The sequence below is a fragment of the Neoarius graeffei genome, chromosome 2 (assembly GCF_027579695.1).
Source record: "Neoarius graeffei isolate fNeoGra1 chromosome 2, fNeoGra1.pri, whole genome shotgun sequence".
Taxonomy (NCBI): Eukaryota; Metazoa; Chordata; class Actinopteri; order Siluriformes; family Ariidae; genus Neoarius; species Neoarius graeffei.
In genome coordinates, this window is record NC_083570.1 from 44561609 (window position 1) to 44581474 (window position 19866).

At 41.5% G+C, this 19866-nt stretch overlaps 2 protein-coding genes across 2 annotated transcripts in view; both read left to right on the plus strand.

Moving 5' to 3' along the window:
- mybpc1 (myosin binding protein C1) overlaps positions 1-12364 on the plus strand; it is a 78213-nt gene extending 65849 nt beyond the window's left edge. Inside the window, exons 33-34 of the mRNA XM_060914290.1 lie at positions 2946-3132; positions 11651-12364. Coding sequence (XP_060770273.1) covers positions 2946-3132; positions 11651-11760 — 297 coding nt within the window. The 3' untranslated portion in view covers positions 11761-12364. The remainder of the gene's footprint in view (positions 1-2945; positions 3133-11650) is intronic.
- A 3919-nt stretch (positions 12365-16283) lies between these two features.
- The window catches only part of chpt1 (choline phosphotransferase 1), a 43628-nt gene continuing 40045 nt past the window's right edge, over positions 16284-19866 (plus strand). The window contains exon 1 of the mRNA XM_060907870.1: positions 16284-16664. Within this exon, the coding sequence (XP_060763853.1) occupies positions 16437-16664 (228 nt within the window). The 5' untranslated portion in view covers positions 16284-16436. The remainder of the gene's footprint in view (positions 16665-19866) is intronic.

The window sequence follows — 19866 nt, forward strand, 5'->3', positions numbered from 1 at the left end:
CGCCTTTCGCCCGTAGTCAGCTGGGATAGGCTCCAGCTTGCCTGCGACCCTGTAGAACAGGATAAAGCGGCTAGAGATAATGAGATGAGGTTTTCAGTGGGTTAGAAGTTCACATGCAATTTGTCAGTGTTTGGTATTGTTGCCTATTAATCACTCGATCTTGAATTACACTGTTGTTGTATCCTTCCACAAGCTTTTCATGATACTTTGGTGGATTTTTTTTGCCCCTTCTTCCTGACAGAACTGGTGTAACTCAGTCAGCTTTGTGGGTCTCCTCACTGAGACACACTTTTTCAGTTCTGTTCACAAATTTTCTCTGGGATTCAGGGCTTTGTGATGGCCACTTTTACTTTGTTCCCTTTAATCAATTTTGCTACAACGTCTTGCAACCCAGTCATGACCAAGTTTTAACTTTCTGGCTGATGGCTTGAGATGTCATTTTAGTATTTCTAGATAACCCTCCTTCCTCATGATGTCATCTGTTTTCTGAAGTCCATCAGTCCCTTTTCCAATGATACACCCTCACAATATGATTCTACCAACACCATGCTTCACAGTTGGAATGGTGTTCTTCAGATTAAAAGTCTCACCCATTTTTCCTCCATAAATAGTATTGATCGTTATGGTCTAACTGTCCAAAGTTTGTTTCCTTTGACTAGAGAACACTCCTCCAAAAGGCTGGCGATCTCCTGCAAACTTCAGTCCTTGCATGACAGGACATAGTGATGTAGGATTCTCTTAATGGGAGATGTTCATGCTTTAGTACCTGATGCGTCCAACTCCTTCATCAGTTCCTTTGTTGTTGTCTTGGGGTTCAGTTGAACTAAAGTTCTTTCATTCCTGTGAGTTAACTCGTGGCTCCTTCCTGAACAATACAGTATCTGTGTATTTTTATAAAATGTCATTATCATGGAAACTGGCTTTGGGAATGTGGAATATCACTTTGATGATGTGGAAAGAGCCTGAGTTAATGTGTGAGACAGAAAGGGATGGATTAGATATAATCACCCTTAGGTCCACACGCAGTACAGGCTCCGGTACCAAACTTCTCCACTGGGGAGTGGTCTCCTAAGTGATACAACAGAAAAGCTTTCACCCTATTGTTGGGGGATCACAAGTTTGGATACCAGCGATGCTAGGGTTAGCTCAGGTGGTATCTCATGTACTGAATTGGGTGTGCTATATAGTAAACTTGGTGCGCCAGACTGTAGATAGATCCTTCTTGAAACTGGTAAGACCAAACTGGGTAGAAACTTTGGGGGAACAGTCAAACTAGGGGAGCAATGGGCAATTGGATGTTGGGGGAGCTATGGGCACCATCACTTTAGGCTTACCAAAGTTTATTAAGCTTGTGCAAGCCTATAATACCCCTCACCATAGTAACAACCTCAGAGAAATACTAAAATGTCTTCTTTGCCAACTGTGATCTACATTATATTCAAAACTATATAAATCCTTTAATTTAATGACAAATTTCATATTGTGGGTTTGCGTCTCATTTGTATATTATAACCATACGATACTGAAGATAATGAAGTTGTTGACATACGCACAGTGTAGATCAGGCAGCATCGTCAGCAGGGGACACAAATTGGGTAGAGATGGTCTTCACTACCTGCTCAGAATCGACCAGATGGCGACAGAGCTTAGTCCTGATGGGTTTTTTTTTTAGGGATTTTTTTTTATTCTAAGACCTTTTATAGTACTCTAATCAGCAATAATGTAATATTAGATAAGTAATATGTTGATTTAAAAGCCTAGCAATTCAGAATGATCTAGATCTCTATTCATAAAATACATCTAGCAAAAATGCCTGACTTGAAATCATTTGCTAAACTCAGGGTTGAGGAGGCTGTCCCGAGTTTGAGTGAAGGGGAGGTTTTTGTCTCATCTCATCTCATTGTCTCTAGCCGCTTTATCCTGTTCTACAGGGTCTCAGGCAAGCTGGAGCCTATCCCAGCTGACTACGGGCGAAAGGCGGGGTACACCCTTGACAAGTCGCCAGGTCATCACAGGGCTGACACATAGACACAGACAACCATTCACACTTGCGGTCAATTTAGAGTCACCAGTTAACCTAACCTGCATGTCTTTGGACTGTGGGGGAAACCAGAGCACCTGGAGGAAACCCACGCGGACACGGGGAGAACATGCAAACTCCGCACAGAAAGGCCCTCGCTGGCCCCGGGGCTCGAACCCGGACCTTCTTGGTGTGAGGCAACAGCGCTAACCACTACACCACCGTGCCGCCCTAATATGCAATAGTGATAAAAGATAAATAACTATTGGCACTGAAATTCTGTATACAACTGGTTTGATTCACCACTAGCTGTAGTCAAAAACTGTGGCATGGAGCTATAAAAAAAAACTCACTAGTGAAATGTAAAACTGGACAATTTCAGTAACAATTGATTTGTTGGTTTCAAAATAAGTTCAGTTTAATATTATTTTAACCATAATACTTCGAACAGGAACAACTGTCAGTAGTGAAATCCTATTTATTAACAGTAGCGCTCCATGGCGATGTTTAAAATGACTTTATATTGGCTCTTATGAGGTGCTTTGTGAAATTCAGCAGGGCAGTAACTATATATAAACCTGTCCTACGTAAATGATTGAGCTAGTTTAAATCATAGCACCTGGGCCATTCACACAGCATTATGTTGGACCAGCTAGGTGTGGCTCTCTGAATTGCTTGAAGAATCCACGCCTTCACAATCTAGACCTTTATTCATGGATTTATACCTGTAGTGAACTTGCTAGAGAACCCTGAGGAAACCCACATGAATGCAGGAAGAACATACACAGAAACTCTACACAGAGAGTAAATGAGCTCAGGATTGAACCAGAGTTCCTGAAGCTCTGGGGCAGCAACACTACTTTATGCCATGTATTTTTATTGTACTTGATGTTTCTGAGACATGTTCAATATTTCCCTTATACAGCCCAAAGTGATCTGGATGAAGAATAAGATCATCATCATTGATGACCCACGTTACCGCATGTTCAGCAGCCAAGGTGTGTGTACATTGGAGATCCGGAAGCCCAGCCCATTTGATGGAGGCATGTATACATGCAAGGCCATCAATGACCTCGGGGAGGCCCAGGTGGAGTGCAAACTGGAGGTGAAAGGTCAGTCTGGGCTTCAGTGCAAGTTATGCAGTTTGCTGAAGTCATAGATAAGGGGTTAATCATAGGATTACATGCATCATTAGAAGAACATTTATGCTTAATTTCATGAAGGACACCACTTGGATTGTTCGAAATTTCATCTTAATCCATTGTAGCTTATCAACTGTATCTCACAGGAACCAGGATTAACATCACAGCTGTTATTCATTCATTCATTCATTCATTAATCTCCTCTTTTTTGCTGGTTTTTGTTATATTCATATGTATTTATAACATGAGTTTCTGTACACAGTTCCCTCCAAAAGTACTGGAACAGCAATTCCAATTCTTTTGTTTTTGCTATACACTGAAGACATTTTGGTTTGAGATCAAAAGATGAACATGCGATAATAGATCAGAATTTCAGCTTTCATTTCCTGATATTTACATCTAGATGTGTTAAAGAGAGACGGCCTTTCGATTTCATAAAATCAGTGAAATTTGGTTCCTTCTGAAATTCGGTCATTGTGATATATATGTTATTTACCAGCTGGGAGGTCCGTATCGTGAAATACCGTGACCAAGGTCTTGAAAGTACTGAGCGAGGCCCTCTGGGCCGAGGTCAGTATTCAAGGCCGAGGTCACGGTATTTCACCATATGGACCGACCTTAAGCTGGTAAATAATATATTTATTTTCTTTACCAAATTCTAACAGAAAACGAGAGCGCCCGAAAGGGAAAACCGAGCCAAACTGCCATTTTGAATCCTCATTCACGGCTGTAATGCAAATGGCTTCCTCCTCGGTATACAAGTGCACTTCCATGGCGGGAAAAAAACTACATTTTGTCGCCTATGTAGTCCCCAATTTATGCAAAATTGAGTCATTCAGGATTCAGCCATGTTTTTGCTCGGCGTTAGCAAGTTACAGGTTTTTAGGTTTCTCCTGAAATGTTTTCTTTTATAGATAGTTTTCACTGACGTCACAGCATTCCGGGGAACGCCCCCCAGCCGCCATCTTGGAGGGCAAACAAAACGGACCATCGCCACTACTGGCTACGTTATCTCGGACGAATTTATGAAGTTATATAGTCAGTTTTCTAAAATAAAGATCAATGTCGGCAAAATCAAGCAAACAGAAGTATATAGATACACATCTCACGGTATGCAGCCAAACTGGCCTTGATTGGGGGAATTGACCCCTACGAAGTGGACAAAGATGCATTTTCAAGTGACTATGCAGGGCTGCCAAAGCCTGAAACTGCCAAAGCCTGCTCCAAAGCCTGAAACTGACTTCATCAAACTTTAAAGGCTGTCTGATATATACAACTTTATATATTCACAGCACGCCTTTTGGCGGATGCCGCCTGAATCGCGCAGATCCGATTTTTTTTTTAGGGGGGGGGAGCGTTGGAGTGTCTGATTATAATTTCAAAGTAAATTCTGTATTAAAATTACTAAATAAGCAAATCCGTTACAGTCCATGAAACAGGAAGTATAAGGATGAGAAAAAAACAGTTTAAATCGGGAAGCTGCGCACATATGCGCAGTCCTGCACACCGCTCGGGCTGCACAAATGTGCGCAGCTTCCCGATTTAAACTGTTTTTTTCTCATCCTTATACTTCCTGTTTCATGGACTGTAATGGATTTGCTTATTTAGTAATTTTAATACAGAATTTACTTTGAAATTATAATCAGACACTCCAACGCCCCCCCCCCCCCCTAAAAAAAAAAAAAAACGGATCTGCGCGATTCAGGCGGCATCCGCCAAAAGGCATCCCAAACACAAATTAAATCATACAGAATAGACCTAAAATGTTTTTCAAAAATGACCCTTGCGTGAGTGAAGTGACAAGTTTCAAATAGAAACGTGACAAACGAGCGATATTAAGTGTACATTACAATGTAAACGTACACTCAGCGGTTCCAGTTAGGCATTCTCCAGAGATTGTTTACATGATGTTTTGGTTTCCAAAATCAAACTTAAACACAATTGATTGTTTATTTAAACAACTTACCACTTATAAAATGATCGGAGCAGACTTTGCTGTGTTTGGAAGGCTGATAATCCTTGCGGTTGATTCTCGCAAGCCATAGATTTCTCCTTTGTATGCTGAGTTTGTTTGCTTGCCCTCGTACTCGTACAGTGGGAATTCCATAAAAGCCCCGCTTGACGTCATCATCTGACCTATTACGACAGCCGTGAATACAACAGGTGTGCACCATTGCTAGCTTTAAATAGTAGTAATGTGACTATAAATGTAAATAATATTTAAATGAATGTAACTCGCACGCTACAATGTGTGCTCAATGACCCGTACGGTAAGCTAGCCCTCCAAGATGGCCGCCACCAGGGAATCCCCAACTCTGTAACGTCATGTGAAAACTATCTTAATTTCTTCTTCCTCAGGGTAGTAAAACTCGCTTTCGCTGTGAACACTGTCATTATCGCTATCCATGCTGTAAAATTAATGCTATTCTTCTGAGAAATGCTGGCAAAATGTATAAGATTTTTGATAATCTTATAAATAAATCTTATTAAAAAAAAGATAAATGTTGACAAAAAATGCTACTATGTTTGTTGTTGTTGTGAACGAGCGAGTCTCCAGAGGTCCATAACCGGGGTCCGTAACTGGGGTCCGTATCGTAGGATACAGTCCTGCTCGCCAGCCAATCAGAGCGCAGGATTTGATGGAAACCAGACTGCGAAAAAAATAAATATGTTTATTTCTGTAATATCTCACAAAATATCAGGCCATTCTGTGGCTGGGAAGTTATTTAATTTGAAGGGATTCCCGAGCAAATAATGTGCATGAAATCGCTGCTTTGTGCAGTCAAGCACACAGAGGAAGTCCGTGTGCGCATGCACAGGTTCACCTTTGACCGTGCACTGACAGTTCCATCATTCTGTCGCTAAACAAACAGCTGATCACACCGAGGTGCTCGCTGAGCGCTGATATTTATTAGTTTGGTCCTGCGTTTCCTTTCCTTCACAACATACTGTAACGTCTTTTCTTCTTGCTTTCTGTTAATGTAGTCGGTCTTTCACGTTTCATTTGCACACTCACCTCCTTCATTTTTCTCTCCTGTTTCAAATTTGTATCCCACAATGCCTTGCATGAATGGGGAAAGCCCACCACGTCATGCATGACATAGTATCTTGTATTGGTTCATGGTGAAGCAGAAAAAATAGCCTTTAATTGTTCTATTTAAAAAAAAAAAAACTAATAAAATTGGAAGTCAGTGATTCGAATACAGTAGCTTTTGGTCCACTAAACAAAAATACTTGGGTGTCAGGGAAAATTCTTTTTATGACCTACACTTAAAAAATCTGAAAGGCAGTCTAGCTTTAAACAATTCAGAACGTGGCACCTTTGGTAGCAGACCACCCAATTGTATATCAGCAAAAGCACTGGAACACAGTCTTAAAGCTAGATGGCCTTTCAATTTCATAAAATCGGTGAAATTTAGTTCCCTCTGAAATTTGGTCATTGTGATGTATGTTTATTTCTGTAATATGTCACAAAATATCAGGCCATTCTGTGGCTGGGAAGTTATTTAATTTGAGGGGATTTCCGAGCAAATAATGTGCATGAAATTGCTCGCTTCGTGCAGTGAAGCAGACAGAGGCAGTCCGTGTGCGCATGCGCAGGTTTACCTTCTTCTTCTTCTTCTTCTTCTTTTGGGTTTTACGTCAGCTGGCATCCACAGTGTTACATTACTACCATCTACAGGCTTACCTTGACCATGTACTGACAGTTCCATCATTCTGTTGCTAAACGAACAGCTGATCACACCGAGGTGCTCGCTGACCACCGATATTTATTAGTTTGGTCCTGTGTTTCCTATCCTTCGCAACATAACGTCTTTTCTTCTTGCTTTCCATTACTGTAGTTGGTCTTTCACGGTTCATTCACACACTCACGTCCTCCATTTTTCTCTCCTGTTTCAAATTTGTATCCCACAATGCCTTGCACAAACAGGAAAAGCCCACCACGTGATGCATGATGTAGTATCTTGAATTGGATCATGGTGAAGCAGGAAAAAATAGTGGAGAATTTAGGGCCACGTGGCCCTAAATTAATTAATTGTTCTATTAGAAAAAAAAGAATAAAATTGGAAGTCTGTGATTCGAATTCAGTAGCTTTCAGTCCCCTAAACAAAAATGGATTGGATGTCAGGGAAAATTCTTTTTATGACCTATACTTGAAAAATCTGAAAGGCAGTCTATCTTTAAAATCAACTAAAGTTATAAACCACAAAATATTTGGTTGCATATCCCTTGCTTTGGCCTTTCCATAACTTTGGAAGCGGTTCATCTTGGTTCCAGGATTTTTGTGGTTCATCTCTGTATGTCTTTGTGAATTCCAATCTGGCCTTCTGATTCTTACTGCTGATGAGTGGTTTGCATCTTGTGGTATGGGATCTATACGCTCTTGAAGTCTACTTCAAATAGTGGATTGTGGTTCCTTTCACTGTGGAGGTTGGTAGTGATGTGTCTGACTGCTGTTTTGGGGGTTTTCTTCACAGCTCTCACTATGTTTCTGTCATCAACTGCTGTTGTTTTCCTTGGATGACCTGTTCCATGTCTGGTTGTTAGTACACCACTGGTTTCTTTCTTTTTCAAGACATTCAGAATTGTTACATTTGCTATGTATGGAAGCCTATTCACACCACTTGAAAAAAAGTTTTTTGATTAATTGCGAGATAGTATGTCACAATTCTGAGATACCATCTCGCAATTCTGACTTAGTATCTCACAATTCCGAGATACTATCTCGCAATTCTGAGTTACTATCTCACAATTCTGACTTAGTATTATTGTGAGAAAATATGTCAGAATTGGGAGTTAGTATCTCAGAATTGCGAGATAATTATGTCAGAATTGCGAAATAGTATCTCACAATTGTGAGATAGTAAGTCAGAATTGTGAGAAAGTATCTCACAATTGCGAGTTAGTATCTTGCAATTCTGAGATAGTATCTCACAATTGCAAGATACTATCTCGCAATTAAGACGAAAAAAAATCAAACATGGCGCAAATAGGCTTCCATAGCTATGCTTGTGCAAAAGGTCTCATTGATTTTTCATCTCATCTCATTATCTCTAGCCGCTTTATCCTGTTCTACAGGGTCGCAAGCAAGCTCATTTTCCCCTTTTCTCAACATTAAAATGGCTTAATTTTCTCCCATAGGTAGCTGTCTGGTCTACATGTTGGTTTATCCTTTTTAAAAACAAATGCAGTCTTCACCACGGAAACCTAGGGTTCAAACCAAGACTAGACATATCGAGCTATTAATTGTTTAAAAAAAATCAATCTAACAGTGCACACCTGGGCAACAAGAAACACCTGTCAGTCATATGCTACAATATTTTTTGATCACTTGAAAAGTGGGTGGGTTCAAACAAAAGGTGCCATGTTCTAAGTTGTTTAATACATCTAGATGTCAATATCAGGAAATGAAAGTTAAATTCTGATCTATAACAAAAACAAAAGAATTGGCCTTGCCATTACAATATTTTTGAAGGGTAATGTAGTTAATACGATGTCTTGATTCTTGGTCCACATTTACAATCATAATACATTTTTTGTCATAATGAGAAAATAACTGCTGCTTTTCACTTCCAGATTCAAAATTTCTGAATCAGTTGCCCTGTTAACAAAGGATTCAGATGTCTTGCTCTTGTGTGAGATGAGATCTGTGGAAATCTGCTTTTAATCAACATCTTTTAAAGCAGAAAGTTCTCTGCATTCACTAATGAGAGCATGACACACTTGTATTTCTCACCCTGCTTTCAGAACCTTTTCCAGTTTCACGAAGTTTCATCATTGCTTTAAAATACAATCCCAATTCCAAAAAAGTTTGGACACTGTGTAAATTGTAAATAAAAACAGAATGTGACAATTTGCAACTCATGGAAAGCCTATATTTCATAGAAAATAGAACAAAGACTACATATCAAATGTTGAAACTGAGAAATTTTATTGTTTTTTGAAAGATCTAGGCTCATTTTGAATTTGATATTAGATTAGATTAGATTAGATTAGATTAGATTAGATTAGATTAGATTAGATTAGATTAGATTAGATTAGATAAAACTTTTATTGATCCCTTTGGGCGGGTTCCCTCAGCAACACATTTCAGAAAAGTTGGGACAGAGGCAACAAAAGACTGAAAAAGTTGTGGAATGCTAAAAAAGAAAAAAAAACTAATTTGGTTAAATGGCAAAAGGCCTTAACATGACTGGGTATAAAAAGAGCATCCCAGAGAGGCGGAGTCTCTCAGAAGTAAAGACGGGGAAGGGTTCACCACTCTGTGAAAGACTGCTTGGGCAAACAGTGCAACAATTTAAGAATAACGTTCCTCAATGTAAAATTGCAAAGAATTGAAGGATCACATCATCTATGGTCCATAATATCGTTAAAAGATTCAGAGAATCTGGAGAAATCTCTGTATGCAAGAGACAAGGCTGAAAACTGACATTGGATGCCTGTGATCTTCAGGCCCTCAGGCGACACTGAATTAAAAGCGGGCACGTGTCTGTAGTGGAAATCACTGTATGGGCTCAGGAACACTTCAGAAAACCATCGTCTGTGAAAACAGTTTATTACTGCATCCACAAGTGCAAGTTAAAACCAGATATAAACAATATCCAGAAACACCGCCAGCTTCGCTGTGTCCGAGCTCTTTTACGATGGACTGAGGCAAAGTGGAAAATTGTTCTGACGTCTGACGAATAAAAAGTAGAAATTCTTTTAAGAAATCATGGACACCACGTCCTCCAGGCTAAAGAGGAGAGGGACCATCCAGCTTGTTATCAGTGCACAGTTCAAAAGCCAGCATCTGTGATGGTACGAGGGTGCATTAGTGCACATGACATGGGTAGCTTGTACATCTGGGAAGACATCATTAATGCTGAATGATATATACACGTTTCAGAGCAATATGCTGCCATCCAGACAAAATCTTTTTCAGGGAAGACCTTCCTTCTTTCAGCATAACAATGCCAAACTGCTTTCTGCACATAATAAACTGCATGGCTCCATCGTAAAAGAGTCCGGGTGCTAAACTGGCCTGCCTGCAGCCCAGACCTGTCTCCCATTTAAAACATTTGGTGCATTATGAAGCGCAAAATATGACAAACAAGACCCCAAACTGTTGAGCAACTGAAATTGTATATCAGGCAAGAATGGGACAACATTTCTCTTTCAAAACTACAGCTATTGGTCTCTTCAGTTCCCAAATGTCTACAGTGTTTTCAAAAGTAGATGTGATTCAACACAGTGGTAAACATGCCCCTGTCCCAACTTTCTTGAAATGTGTTGCTGACATCAAATTCAAAATGAGCATCTATTTTTCAAAAAAAACAATAAAATTTCTCAGTTTCAACATTTGATATGTTGTCTTTGTACTATTTTCAATGAAATATAGGGTTCCAAGATTTGCACATTATCACATTCTGTTTTTATTTACAGTTTACGCAGCATCCCAATTTTTTTTTGGAACTGGGTTTGTATATAGTGTACAAGCGGATTAGGTTCCAATGCCATACATTCTCACATCACTTTGTTTCCCTCTCTGCAGATCTCTGTGTCTTAATCCTCCATGTTAAATCTGTAATGACTAAGTCAGCGATGCAGCCTGACACAAACATAACTCCCTCACTTAAAACACAGGGTTTAACCCCGTCTTCTCTTTTCTCCCCAGTCATCACTCAGGAATAGTGAATGTGTTATTCTCATCTAAGGTAAGCTTTCATATGGTTTCGGGCATATGAAGCTTATTTATATCATTCATTCTGTAGCTCTCACTAATCCTGCTTTTGCTGATTTTTCTTCGGTCATGACCTTGACGCCGTGCTTTTCATTGGAGTGTTGGCGAGAGTGCTATTCGCATCGTTTCTGTTCATCAACAGTTGTGTCAATCATGTCTATGCTGTACTTGAGAATGTATTCCATAATCCTTCCTGCATGCTTTCCCATAGCACTGATGGCGCTAAACTGGTGTGTGAGCAAACTTTGTCTGTAATGAATGGAAAACTTTGCCAGTGGCTCAGATGCCAGTGTGCTGCTTGCATGATCCCTGTTTCATAGTAACTGTGTTTGTGGCCACATGCAACATTTTCCAAACACAGGGTGAGTAAGTTCCTCCTTTCAGTCTGAGTCAGCCGTTTGGAGTCAGCCATTTTTTCCCCCAGATGTTTGCAACTACAGTATTGTAGGCAATACTGTATATTGTCTCTTCTTTAAGAGAGTACATTTAACAGACTTCTGACCCACTAGCCATTGTAGAGCAAGTGCACATAATATTACTGTAGTAGGAGACGTTACTATACTCACAGTTTTGTGTAGTGCCTGCTTCTCTGACATCTTTCTTTCTATATGTGTCTCTCCCTCTGTTTTTTTTTTTTTAAATCTACTCCTTTGATGTGTACAAGGTGCATTTTAGACACTGACCACACACTACACTATATTACACTGCAATGTGTCTTTCTTTTCCTCATACACATGCTACATGCTTTTCCTTTATCTCCTTCAGGAGGCTTTACATTCATCGAGCTGATGAAGCGTGGCGTTCCCTTGCATCTTATTGATAAATATATGAATGAGACAAAGTCGCCGGTGCAGGAGAAGAAGGGATCTGACTGATGAGAGATTCAACCAGTGCTTTCCCAGTAATCCATGTTGCTAGAGCTCTTTAGTGACGTGTGTGTGATCCGTCTTTGGTATGACATGCGGTGTTCGGACATGGACCTATAGTACTTAAGAAAGGTTTGCTAATGGCTAGCTGTATGACAAGCTGCTTTTTCCCAAAACACTGTTCAAGCACGGATGCATGTTTTCAGCAGAATTGGATCGCAGCTTCAAAATGTGTCAGCCGCAGTAAATGATTCTTGGATGGCAAATATGTTGGTTGATTCAATGTATTATTTTGTTTCCTGTTCAAAAAGCATGCCTTGGGGCTGCCAGTGGAAATTTGATGTTTTATTTTTGTGTTATTTTTCCAGCTCTTCTCCCTTCAGTGTACTCTGGTGAATATAACAAAAATAATGCTCGGTGTAATGTTGTAAAACAGCCTAACTAGTCTCTCTTGACATGCGAGCTGTTCAATCAGTTATACATTTGAAGTGTTTGTCTCTCAGATTTGATAAAGATGAGAATATCTATCTAGTGAAAGACGTAGCAGTGCTTCATTTAGTATGGTTGAGTTGAATAAATGTCACAATAATAAAGATGTGTGTTTTTAACAGTACGATTCCGTTTTGTTGTTGTTGTTTGGCACATTGCATGTTTAAAGATGTCTGTTCCCTCATAGCAGCCAAACTTGCTGAAACACCCAGCTTGTTATCAGCTGCCAAATCACATGTGAACTAATCAAACTGGTAGATCATCTTTGCTAGCTGGTGAGTTATTTTCCAGCTTCTTTCTTCCATAATAACTATACACTGAAGTTTTCTAACTGCCTTACTGTTGTGCTATTATCTAAAATAAATAAATAACGTGTTTACGATGTAGCATTAGAAGCAGGAATTCACAAACCGTTTGCTTTCTACCAGTTTGATCTGCTTGGCTTGTCAGACTAAACTGGATTTTTCAGCAGGGTTGTTAGGCCCTGTTCACACCTGGGTAAGTGGACAGCGCTTGATAAGTACACATGAACCAGGTTCAATGTGTCTCAAAAGACACGTCGTCATCCAATCACTCAAACCACGTTCGGATGGGATCTGGGACGCGTATGACCACATAACAGCCGTAGTGTGAACGCAAAAGCATCCTGGACAGTAACAAAAGTCCTCTACAAAAACTGTCTCATTGCCCTAGCTGGAAAATACAAAATCATTGCAAGACTATTTGGAAATCGCACTGAATGATAAGAGGATAACGGATAAAGGCGATGCTACTGTATAACAGCAGGTACAAAAACAGCTGCTTATTTCATTAGCTTAGTTTTCTCGTCTCGTTTCTCATTAATGTTTGTTTTGTCAGCAGCCCATATGATCGAAACAGATGAAAAAACCTGTACAGGTACCCGTACCTGAGACAAGACATTTCTCCCACCAAACAAATACAGAAGACTAACATTATACACATTTGTGATGTATGAAATCCAATCACAAGTGGTCACTGGAGATGCATTTAAAATGCCAGCGATGTGTTTTGACTGTACACTGGAGATGGATGTGTGAACAGGGCATTACATTTCATTTGCACACAAACAAGTTCATGTAAACATAAAGATTACACATTTGATGATGTTTGTGAAAGCGGGTTGTTTAAGCAACATAAGAAAAAGGTTCACTTGTGTGGACTAGGGGACAGACCTTGGACTGTGTGTGTGTGTGTGTGTGTGTGTGTGTGTGTGTGTGTGTGTGTGTGTGTGTGTGTGTGCCCGCATGCGTGTTTATTACACAATGTATTTTTTATCAACGAAGTGAGGATATTTTGGCTGGTCCTCAGTTCTTCACAGAGCTGTTTGAGTGTTGAGACTTAGATTTAGGGTTCAGGTTAGAATTAGGTTTAGGTTAAAGTTAGAGTAAGTGTTAGGGTTAGGCATTTAGTTGTGATGGTTAGGGTAAGGGGCGAGGGAATGTATTATGTCAGTGAGTCCCCACAAAGATAGAAGAACAAGTGTGTGTGTGTGTGTGTGTGTGTGTGTGTGTGTGTGTGTGTGTGTGTGTGTGTGTGTGTGTGTGTTTGCTTGCTACACATTATTTTTTTTTATCAACAATGTTTGGAAATTTTTGGAAAGTGAGGACATTTTGGCTGGTCCTCACTTCTTCAAAGAACTGTTTGAGGGTTAAGGCTTAGTTTTAGGGTTCAGGTTAGAATTCGGTTTAAGTTAGGGTAAAGTTCAGGGTTAGGGATTTAGTTGTGATGATTAAGGTGAGGGTAAGGGGTGAGGGAATGTATTATGTCAGTGAGTCGCCACAAAGATAGAAGTACAATTTTGTGTGTGTGTGTGTGTGTGTGTGTGTGTGTGTGTGTGTGTGTGTGTGTGTTACACATTTTTTTTTAATCAACAAACTTTGGAAATTCTTGGAAAGTGAGGACATTCTGGCTGATCCTCACATCCTTCAAAGGGCTGTTTGAGGGTTAAGGCTTAGTTTTATGGTTCAGGTTAGAATTAGGTTTAGGTTAAAGTAAGTTAGGGTAAGTGTTAGGGTTAGACATTTAGTTGTGAGGGGTAAGGGGCAAGGGAATGTATTATGTCAGTGAGTCACCACAAAAATAGAAGTAAAATTGTGTGTGTGTGTGTGTGTGTGTGTGTGTGTGTGTGTGTGTGTGTGTGTGTGTGTGTGTGTGCTACACATTATTTTTTTATCAACAAACTTTGGAAATTCTTGGAAAGTGAGGGCATTTTGGCTGGTCCTCACTTCTTCAAAGAACTGTTTGAGGGTTAAGGCTTAGTTTTAGGGTTCAGGTTAGAATTCGGTTAATGTTAGGGTAAGGGTCAGGGTTAGGCATTTAGTTGTGAGGGTTAGGGTAAGGGGTGAGGGAATGTATTATGTCAGTGAGTCCCCACAAAGATAGAAGTACGAGTGTGTGTGTGTGTGTGTGTGTGTGTGTGTGTGTGTGTGTGTGTGTGTGTGTGTGTGTGTGTGTGTGTTGCTTGCTACACATTATTTTTTTATCAACAATGTTTGGAAATTTTTGGAATGTGAGGACATTTTGGCTGGTCCTCACTTCTTCAAAGAACTGTTTGAGGGTTAAGATTTAGTTTTAGGGTTCAGGCTAGAATTCGGTTAAAGTTAGGGTAAGGGTCAGGCTTAGGCATTTAGTTGTGAGGGTTAGGGTAAGGGGTGAGGGAATGTATTATGTCAAAGAGTCCCCACAAAGATAGAAGTGCAGTTGTGTGTGTGTGTGTGTGTGTGTGTGTGTGTGTGTGTGTGTGTGTGTGTGTATACTTGCTACACGTAATTTTTTTTATCAACAATGTTAGGAAATTTTTGGGAAGAGAGGACATTCTGGCTGGTCCTCACTTTCTTCACAGAGCTGTTTGAGGGTTCAGTATGGGGTTGGGTATTAGGGTGGTATTAGGGTGGAGTTGGGTATTAGGGTGGTATTAGGGTGGGTTTGGGTATTAGGGTGGTATTAGGCTGGGGTTGGGTATTAGGGTGGGTTTGGGTATTAGGGTGGTATTAGGGTGGGGTTAATATTGGGGTGGTATTAGGGTGGGGTTAATATTAGGGTGGGGTCAGGTATTAGGGTGGGGTTAATATTAAGGTGGTATTAGGGTGGGTTTGGGTATTAGGGTGGTATTAGGCTGGGGTTGGGTATTAGGGTGGTATTAGGGTGGGGTTAATATTGGGGTGGTATTAGGGTGGGGTTAATATTAGGGTGGTATTTGGGTGGGGTTGGGTATTTAGTTGTGAGGGTTAAAGTTTGGGTAAGGGAGTGTATTATGTTTGCATACATGTCAACCTATACGGAATGTCCGTATTTTATACGGATTTGATTCAATAAACGTAGTATACGGGCGTACAAATAAAGTTATACGGATTCTTTAAAAAACTTCAATATTTATTTTGAGCTATAATCAATTCCCACGATGATAAAAGAGCGCATAACATTCATTTACAACCGTACTGTACACCACAGACAGCCAGTAAAGAGTCTTATGAAATCGCGCGTTATCTTGTGGTAGCGAGACTTCGTTCCACTTCTGATCATGCGCACACCGCATTGCGAGAATCCCGCCAACCGGGAAGTAACATTTTGTTTGAAAAGCGTATTTCCACCTGAGCGACTTTCGCTAGCGACTGAAAAGATTCTGAATGGGCACTCCGGCAAGATCAACACAGACACTTGCTGTGACATGCAGCCTAGTGAGTATTGGTGCAGACTGCTAAAAAAAGCTGTCATGGAGTACAATTCAGAACATTAGAGTGACACTTTGTGTTTTTGTCGAACATTGGAGCTTTGTATTCATTCTGAAGGTTTATTGTTATTAATATTGAATAAAAAGTAACTTCGTTGTTAATTATCATTCAAATTTTAGGTAAATTATTTTAATTTGCATCTTATACGGATTTTAGAAGGGAAATACGGATTTTGGAGGTTGGTTATACAGGTTTGATTGACCAAAGGTTGACATGTACTGTATGTTCTGTTTGAGTGAGAGTGAGTGAGTTTAATTTTCCCGGCTGTTTCCACTTCCGCTCCGTGATTTCCTGTTCGCTTCACTTTTCTACTTCCGAAGCAGTAGCGCGCTGTAGAACTCTGCGCTGGTTCCGCGGTGGGAATGCGCCTCTCTCTCTCCCGGTAGCTGACGCGGCGGTGGAGATTAAAAGGGCAGAGCCGGTGTTCCGGTGTCGGAGTCGGTAATGTGGTCGGAACCGCTGTCCCCGGCGCAGCTGAAGCGCCTGGAGGAGCACAAGTACAGCGCGGAGGGGCGCTCCTTACTGGAGCCTCCGTGCCAGCTTTACTGGAACTGGTTAGTGCTGCAGATCCCGACGTGGCTCGCGCCGAACACGCTGACCATCACAGGACTCGCCATCAACATCATCACCACCATCATCCTGCTGCTGTACTGCCCCACGGCCACGCAGGAGGTGAGCAACTTCAGGCCAGTCAGCCCTCTCTCTCTCTCGCTCTCTCTCCACTTTAATAAAGCACACGATCACGAGTTCCCCATAAAAACCTCCTCAAAGTGAGTAATAACTCCCCAGGGCTGACACGATACCATCGACCTCCATACCGATATCACCACGATACCAGATTAATACCGATAAAACACATACAAATAACAAGAACTGGAAACACCATTACAGCACCTTGGGTGTAATAAACAATGTTTATTACACATTTTATTTTTGTATTTCTGTAGGTTTTCTGGTGTATGTTTTTAGTTTTGAGCGTGTTACACTAGTACACTTTTTTTACTTGTATGTTTTTTACCTTCAACATTGTTGAAGGTTATGCTTTCACTTTTGTTTGTTTATCTGCTCCCAATGTAACTCAAAGTAGTGAACACACTTTGATGAAAATTTCAGGAAAGGTGTGCCATGGGCCAATATGATTGATTAGATTTTGATGCAAATCCGGATATGTATGTGGCTCCAGGGTTCCTCCCCCCCCCATCCTGAATGTCTCATCTCATTATCTCTAGCCGCTTTATCCTGTTCTACAGGGCCGCAGGCGAGCTGGAGCCTATCCCAGCTGACTATGGGCGAAGGGCGGGGTACACCCTGGACAAGTCACCAGGTCATCACAGGGCTGACACATAGACACAGACAACCATTCACACTCACATTCACACCTACGCTCAATTTAGGCCAAGTTTACATTAGACCGTATCTGTCTCGTTTTCTTCGCGGATGCACTATCCGTTTACATTAAAACGCCGGGAAACGGGAATCCGCCAGGGTCCACGTATTCAATCCAGATCGTGTCTGGTCCGGTGCTGTGTAAACATTGAGAATACGCGGATACGCTGTGCTGAGCTCTAGCTGGCGTCGTCATTGGACAACGTCACTGTGACATCCACCTTCCTGATTCGCTGGCGTTGGTCATGTGACGCGACTGCTGAAAAACGGCGCGGACTTCCACCTTGTATCACCTTTCATTAAAGAGTATAAAAGTATGAAAATACTGATGCAAATACTGCCCATTGTGTAGTTATGATTGTCTTTAGGCTTGCCATCCTTCCACTTGCAAGTGGTAAGTGATATGCGCTGGGATCACACACACAGCGGCTCAGTCCCGAATCACAGCTCGTGCGCTATACTCGCGGGCTCTGTGAGCTGCGCAGGGCCGGAGTGCGCACCCTCCAGAGGGCACTCGCTGTTCAGGGCGGAGTGATTTGGAGCGCAGGATGCCTGCGGAGCCAAGCGTATCCGTGTATTGGTGTTGCTGTGTGCACGCTAATCGTTTTAAAAATGTTAATCTGATGATCCGCTGATACGGTCTAATGTAAACCCCACCTTAGAGTCACCAGTTAACCTAACCTGCATGTCTTTGGACTGTGGGGGAAACCGGAGCACCCGGAGGAAACCCACGCGGACACGGGGAGAACATGCAAACTCCGCACAGAAAGGCCCTCGCCGGCCCCGGGGCTCGAACCCAGGACCTTCTTGCTGTGAGGCGACAGCGCTAACCACTACACCACCGTGCCGCCCCGTTCTGAATGTAACTCAAAAATAGTGAAGAAATTTTGATAAAATTTGTGTACAGCTTTAGTATTATCCTAGATTCAAGTGATTTTTTTTTATGTTGATCTGGTTCCAGATTTTGGATCCGGATCAATTTTTTTGCAATCGAGATGACTCCAAAAGTAGTGGATGGGATTTGATGAAATTTGGTGTGATTTGAAATATGATCTGTATCTTCTTCTGGATCCTGAGTAGTGTAATAGGTTAGAGAGAGACGGCCTTTCGATTTCATAAAATCGGTGAAATTTAGTCATTGTGATATCTGTTTATTTCTGTAATAACTCACAAAATATCAGGCCATTCTGTGGCTGGGAAGTTATTTAATTTGAGAGAATTCCGGAGCAAATAATGTGCATGAAATTACTCACTTTACGCAGTCAAGCAGACAGAGGACGTCCGTAGGTTTACCTTGACCGTGCACTGATAGTTATATCATCTCATCTCATTATCTCTAGCGGCTTTATCCTGTCCTACAGGGTCGCAGGCAAGCTGGAGCCTATCCCAGCTGACTACGGGCAAAAGGCGGGGTACACCCTGGACAAGTCGCCAGGTCATCACAGGGCTGACACATAGACACAGACAACCATTCACACTCACATTCACACCTACGCTCAATTTAGAGTCACCAGTTAACCTAACCTGCATGTCTTTGGACTGTGGGGGAAACCGGAGCACCCGGAGGAAACCCACGCGGACACGGGGAGAACATGCAGACTCCACACAGAAAGGCCCTCGCCGGCCACAGGGCTCGAACCCGGACCTTCTTGCTGTGAGGCGACAGCGCTAACCACTACACCACCGTGCCGCCCTAGTTATATCATCTTGTCACTAAATGAACAGCTGATCACACCGAGGTGCTAGCTGACCGCCAATATTTATTAGTTTGGTCCTGCGTTTCCTTTCCTTCATATGTAACATAACGACTTTTCTTCTCGCTTTCCATTACTGTAGTCGGTCTTTCGCGTTTCATTCGCACACTCGCGTCCTCCATTTTTCTCTCCTGTTTCAAATTTGTATCCCACAATGCCTTGTGCGAGCGGGGAAAGCTCACCTCGTGATGCATGATGTAGTATCTTGTATTGATTCATGGTGAAGCAAGAAAAAATAGCAGAGTTTCGGGCCACATGGCATCAGTTTATAATTATAGGTACTTGGTTTTCAGACCAAATTCTGTTTCAGGGATCGGTGCGTTCATTTTAACATCAAATTAGGACACACACACTTTTGATAAAGAAACATTCAGGGACAGCAACCTGAAAGGAATTAGCTCACCCTTTCCAGAATCTTCTATGGTGAGTAGCGAGTCGGCATTTTCGATGCCATCGATATTCCACTGTGTTACATTTGAAAAACAATCGGCAACAATGAAGTGAAATCCTAAGATGTCATGGATCATAAATTATAACGTGAAATTGACGCTAATTTGCCGAAGTTGTCCGTCCGTCCATCCATCCATCCATCCATCCATCCATCCATCCATTTTCTTCCGCTTATCCAAAGTTGGGTTGCGGTAGCAGCAGGGTATTCCAGGCGTCCCTCTCCCCAGCAACGCTTTCCAGTTCCTCCTGGGGGATCCCAAGGTGCTCCCAGGCCAGATGAGATA